The 6,234-nt window shown below is 51.0% G+C and overlaps 1 protein-coding gene across 1 annotated transcript; it reads left to right on the forward strand.

Annotated features, from left to right (window-relative positions):
• Positions 1-2,448: 2,448 nt before the first annotated feature.
• On the forward strand, positions 2,449-4,069 carry S100A12 (S100 calcium binding protein A12). The gene is made up of 3 exons (XM_019627304.1): positions 2,449-2,551; positions 3,259-3,416; positions 3,845-4,069. The coding sequence occupies exons 2-3, from the start codon at positions 3,276-3,278 to the stop codon at positions 3,983-3,985; spliced, it is 282 nt and encodes a 93-aa protein (XP_019482849.1). The 5' UTR covers positions 2,449-2,551; positions 3,259-3,275; the 3' UTR covers positions 3,986-4,069.
• Positions 4,070-6,234: the final 2,165 nt, after the last annotated feature.

Consider the following 6,234-nt stretch of genomic DNA (forward strand, 5'->3'; position numbering starts at 1 on the left):
CTATTTCTATAATATTTGTACATAGTACCTTTAGATGCAGCAGTATTTTTTTAAAATAGAGTAATAGTACTAGAGCAATGTTTTAGAGGAAGTTATAGGTTTGCCAAAAAACTGCGCAGCAAGTACAGAGTTCCCATGTACCCCCTTGGCCCTCCCTGCCCCAGTTCCTGTCATTAACTTCTGGCGTTAGTGTGATCCATCTGTTATGACTGATGAACCAACACTAATACTTTATTATTAACTAAAGTCCACAGTCCGCATTCCGTTCACTCTTTGCACTGTACATTCCGTGGGTTTTGACAAATGCGTCATGGCGTGTATTCACCATGGTAGCATCATCTATGTCCAACCGTCAACAGAAGGGTTTCCCATACTTCCATCCTCCTTGGCCGCCCTGAGCGTCAGTCCTGGCCTAGAGGGGGGTCCTGTGAGTAGGGGAGGAGGGACCAGACCAAGGGACAGCCAGGAGGCCACAAGTCTCAGGAACCTGCTTGGAAGCACCAAGGACAGCAGCAGGACACTCAGCCATGGACCAGGAGGGAGCATCTCCAGCTTGGCCTTTCCCCTTGGGGCCGATCAAGCCTACCTTCTCACTGGGGTGGGATGAGAGAGCAAGGTAAAGCAAGTGACATTATTCGGTGTGCCAGGAACTGTGCCAGGCACCTGCTGCATGTCGACTCCTTGTCTCCCTGAAGGCCTTGCTGGGTGGCACCGATGCTGGGCTGGTGCTGGGTAGGGGTGGGGCGGGGAGAGCTTCCTGGAGGGAAGGCGGGAGTGTAGGCCCCTCCACCACACACAAAAGAGAAAAGTCTCTTTATCCCTTTAGGAGGCCCCCAGTGGCCAGTGGCCAGGCCCCTGGGAGGCTAGCTCTGGGCTGAAAGACCCACATCCATGCTGGGTGGGTAAGCGCAAAAGAAAAACAAATTTCAACCTCACTCTTGACTGTTTTCAAGCACTTTCTCACGTGGTCTCCCAGTTGAGGCTCATAACAACTCTGGGAACTAAACGAGGCCAGTGAGGTGACCACACACATGAAGAAACAGGATCATGGAGGTCAAGGGCTTGCCCAAGAGCATAGAGCTAGCCCCCTCGCCCCCCTACAGCTTCCCATTGTGGCCTGCAGAGCAGCCTTGCATACGACCCCACCCCCATGTGGAACCTGGGGTGCTAGCCTTGGCCTGACTGGCAGTCAGACTCCCCGCCTCGGCCATGAGCGGTAAACCCCTGCTGTTATGATTTAGAAGGTGCCTGAACCCATCCTACCCCAAGTTCCAAGAAGGCAGCTACAGAATTTGTGTTTCTCTGTCCCTGAGCCTTGCACCGGGCTTCCAACACAATGATTGGGGGTGGTGGTGGGGCGGGGTTGGGGGGCGGGGAGAATGGAGGTGCAACAATGAAAGAATCTAAAAAACCAAGCAAGAATTAACTGCATTAGGGACACTACTGGAAGAAAAAATTCAGGGTCTGATATAAGGTTGTCTACATCGACCCAAAATTATGGTTTATTTTATTTTATTATTTTTTTTTACAAAAAGTATGAACATGCATTATTTTTAGCAGCAGCAGCAGCAGCAACAACAACAACAACAACAACACCCCCTATTCTTATTTTAGGGGAAAAGTGACAGCAACAGCAAAGGTTTTGAAAGCAGGCAAATTAGGGTTTGGCACTTAGAAAAGTTACTTAACCTCCCGGAACGCATTTTCTTCATCTGCAGATGAGTGTACGGTGAGCACTCGCCCATGGGGGCTGTCCGGAGAATTACATGAGGGTTTGTGCAATGCAGCGTGTGGCATGTGGGGAGTGCGTGGTACACCCCCACTTTTAAAAGCACGTAGACTTTATTTTTTAGAACAGTTTTAGATTTAGGGACACATTGAGAAGGTAATACAGGAGGCTTGTACACACCTGCACACAGTTTCCCCATTACGAATACCTCACGTTTGTACAGTACATTTATTACAATTAACAGATCGCTCCTGGTACAGGATTACTAACTAAATTCTGTACTTTATTCAGATTTCCTTAGTTTTAAATCATTGTCCCTTTTCTGTTCCAGGAGTACATGTTCACCTTGACTGCGTTTTCTTACCATCGTTATTTTTGCTGTAACAGACATTTGGTAAATGTCTATCCCAACCGTTCATTTCCAGGCAGGAACCATCCTGGCCGTGAAACTTGTTTCTCCAGCCTTTTTTTAGGAAGCAGGCGTAGAGCTAGACCCGGAGGCTGGGCCCTGCCCCGGAGGTGAGAAACATGTGGAGCCCCTGCGTGTGGGTGGGTGGGGTGTGGTGGTGGGGCTCTGTTTCAGGCTGAGCAGTGGGGCGCAATGGGTGCAATCTGAGCTTCTCGTGTTGCGGTCAAAGCCACAAGTTTGAAGCTTCTTTTGAGCAACAGATCCTGGTCTAACAATTGCATCAAGACAGTGAATCACAAAGGTTTCCTCATTTGAGGTCAAAGGTGAAGACTGAGCGCCCTATAAAACCTCCCAGGCTCAGAGCTCCTCACCACTGCCGCTTCTTGTCAGCTCCTTGCTCCTGTGCCTTGAGGGTAAGTGTCCTCCCCTTGGCTGGGTCCTCAGGGGGTCCAGAGTGTGGCGATGGCAGGTGGCCCCAGTGCAGGCTATTAGAAAAGCTACCACCCTCAACTTGCCAGAGCTCCTCTGGACTGACTGCATTTTAAAAAATTTAAAAATTTTTTATTTTTCGATTACAGTTGACCTACAATATTGTATTAGTTTCAGGCACACCACATAGTGATCAGAAATTTATCTACCTTACGAAGTGAAGGGCTGACTGCATTTTGGAGTCAAGGAGACTAGCTCTTGCTGTGCTAGGTAGACCCAGTTTCAGGACTTAGGGATGGCAGAGGTGGGTGGGCTGGTGAGTATCTGTAAGGGACCGGTGGCCAGTGTACTGTCACCTGGGGAAAGGGAACAGCCTGGGCGAGCACAGAACCCTTCCCAGGTGAGCGTGAGCAAGCAGCAGCCTCCGGATTATACTCCCCAGGAGAGATGGGGACATGGAACACTGCCAGGCTGATGCTTGTCGGCGTGAGAGGGTGTTATATGTCCTTCTCCCTCCATCCAATCCACAAGTGAGAAGGTTACCATGGGTCCAACGCAGAGCAGAGAGGACACAAAGCAGATGTGGGGGAAGTCACCCCTTGTCTAAACTGCGATGCAGGAAGAGAGGAGAGAATGGATGTGGGGGTGTGTGTGGAGGGGGGCCTGCCCTAACTGTCCTTGTCTCCTGAAGGTGATCGCATCATTGGGATGATGACTAAGCTGGAGGAACACCTGGAGGGGATCATCAATGTCTTTCACCAGTACTCAGTTCGGGTGGGGCATTTCGACACGCTCTCCAAGGGGGAGCTGAAGCTGCTGATCACCAAGGAGCTGGCCAACACAATCAAGGTGAGGGCAGTGGCCGGGTCCCAGGGATGATGGAGGGACACTGCGGGCTCAGCCCAGTGGGGGTGCCCCGTCTCTGCTGAGTCTCCCTCTCTCACTAATTCTCTCTGTCACCTCGGGCTCTTCACATTCCCTCCCTCTGGAATCGTTTCCCCTTCAGTGAAGTGGAGAAAGGCAGGGTGGGGACGGGGTGGATTGGCAAGCTATGGAGAACCTTCCAGGTCAAGGCCTGCTTCCTTGTAGGATGGCCCAGGACCGTTGCTTCTCTCCGTCTTCTGTTTCGTCACGCTGGGTTCTCCAGCACAGTTTTGGCTAATGCATGAATGTTTCCGGGCCTCCCTGAGCTGAGCTCTGAGGGATGAGAGAGACCTGGAGGAAGGGCTGGGAGGGGGCCATTCGCGCTCACCCTCTCTGCTGTCCTCTTCTCCTAGAACACCAAAGATCAAGCCACCATTGACAAAATATTCCAAGAACTGGATGCTGATCGAGATGGACAAGTCACATTTGATGAATTCACAGCCCTGGTGGCCCGAGTGCTGGAGACTGCCCATAAAAATATCCACGATCATTAGAGAGCTCTGAGAGGCTTGTCCCCAGCAATGTCCCCAAGAAGCACCGAGGGGAGTGAGAGTTAATAAATGTATTCTTGAACAGTCCTTGACAGTGTCTGCCCTTTTTTTGCTTTCCATGCCCACGGTCCCCAGCCTTGATCGCAGCCCACCCCTGCTATTCTGACAGCCTCATTTAGACCCTTGAGGCCCCTTTCTCTGTGTTCATTTGTTCACCACCTGCTTGTGCATTCATTCATTCATTCCACAAATAGTCACTGGGCATCTATGAATATAGCCAGAGACTGAAGAACCAAAACATCTTCCCTTTTGGGGTTGGCATTCTACTGGGGAGGGGCTAGAACATAAATAGACAAACAAATAAAAATATAGCCTACGATACACAGGTAGGCAATGATAGGATATGATGAGAGGTAAAGCAGGGGAGTAAGGTTGGGGAGGAGGGCTGCTGGCTTACACAGGATGGTCAGGAAACGCGTGCGCGCAGGAATCTGAAAGGAAGGGAGGAGTAAGGCCAGGAGTTCCTGGCAGACAGAAGCTAAGGCACTGAGGTGAGTGTGAGGATTAGATAACCTAACCATGCATCTGAAGCACTTAGTACAGCACCTGGTGCTGAGTGAGCACTCAGCTGATGTCAGAATTAACAGTAAGATGTGAATTTATACAGGAGGGGTAATCCGCTGCTCTCTCTGCTGCAGGCACCTCAGGCGAAGATTGTTTTCAATCAAAGCAAAGATTGAGGTTATTTTTAGGGGTCAAGTGGACAGTTAAAGTTGGCCAGGGTTGTATTAGCACTTGGCAAAAAACAACAGCCAACCGACAAGAACAAAACTCGGTGTGTTTGCTATCGTGAAAACATTCCCCAGCAGTGATTCTGTTTCAAAAGGCCAACTGAACCACAAACTGGACTTAAATCCTATTTAGAAAAATTGTAAGGTTCCCCAGAACTTGGTTAAAATCCATCAGTCAGAGGCACCCAAGGGCAATGAAAAGAGTCCTCAGCCTGAAATTGAATATGCTTGGTTAGCCTCCCAGCCCCCCCACTCCCACCCCCTCAGCCTTTTCATCTGCAAAGTGCAATGTGTGGCCGAGGTGATCTCTAGTCCCTCCATGAAAAAGCACAGCTCAGCGCCTGGCGACGGCAGGTACCATGAAACAAGCCAACGCACATGAGGACTGTTAGCGCCATAGGACCGCAGAGGCTGGAACTGTCTTCTCCGGTGTCCCAGCACCCACCTCCTGTCCACTGCCGTGAGCTCTTAGCCTCCAGTCGTTCCAGAATGTCCTCCAGTTTCTCCGAGAACGGTCAGACTTCTAGGATTTGTACCTGGTGTCCTCTTGTTCTCTTTGGCTGAGGGGCCTTCTCCCCTTCATCACAAACATTGTAATGAGTCCTAGGAGCCTGCTCTAAGCCCCAGGCTGCTGGGCTCCTTTTTTTAGTTCTGGAACTCCTGCTGTCCACTAAGGCCCTGCTGACATGTCACCTCCTCAGGGAGGTCACCCACTCGCTCACCTGCACATATTTGCACCTCCCATCCAGAGTGGTATTCAGCTTGGGGACTCGGGGGTCTACTTGCCTGTCATGCTGCCAGGCTCCTGTGGTCTGATAGAGCCAGCCTCTGTGCAAGGGTGGCAGCGTGCGATAAGGGGCACCGATGTCACTCTCTTGGGTGCAATGTGTGCACCACCTTGCCCTTCAGAAAGACCTTGGGGGCAGGCTGCTGGCACACCGCAAGCCAAGCCAACTTGCGTTATGGGGCTTTGGAGATCAAGAGAAGGGTCTGGATGAAATGGAACGGCTACCGGAGCCCCTGGTGCAACAAAATGGCCAGGACCCATCATTTTAGCTTGGCCAATATAAAAAGTATTCCACGTTGAAAGAAAGCACGCTAGGCTGTAAAGACCTGACTTCCGGCGTGTCTCTGATTTCTCGCGTTACCTAACCCAGTGCTGGGCACGCAGAATTCAAGGCTTGCACTTTCCAAACTCAACTGGGCCTCAAACTGAGGGCGATTTCCTCACCCCTCCTCCTCTCTACCCCGCCTCCATCCTAGCCAAGAAGACAGGCGAAAAGTGCCTCCTGGGTGCCCCCAGGGTGTCTGCGCTCATCACCCACCTTTGCTTTTCTTTCTCTCACACATAACATTGAAAAGATCCACTTGGGTGTCTCTTGCCCCTATTAGACTGAGGGCTCCTTGAGGACCCAGAGACTGGACTCAACCAAGCGTGCCTCAGTGTCCTATCCTGACTGG

This window comes from Hipposideros armiger, unplaced genomic scaffold, assembly GCF_001890085.2.
Source record: "Hipposideros armiger isolate ML-2016 unplaced genomic scaffold, ASM189008v1 scaffold_729, whole genome shotgun sequence".
In the NCBI taxonomy this organism is placed as follows: Eukaryota; Metazoa; Chordata; class Mammalia; order Chiroptera; family Hipposideridae; genus Hipposideros; species Hipposideros armiger.

Excerpts from the sequence above, each read along its gene's own strand:
- S100A12 (XM_019627304.1), top strand. The coding sequence starts at position 3,276 with ATGATGACTAAGCTGGAGGAACACCTGGAGGGGATCATCAATGTCTTT. Across the intron at positions 3,417-3,844 it reads AGCTGGCCAACACAATCAAG|AACACCAAAGATCAAGCCAC; the intron begins GTGAGGGCAGTG and ends CTCTTCTCCTAG.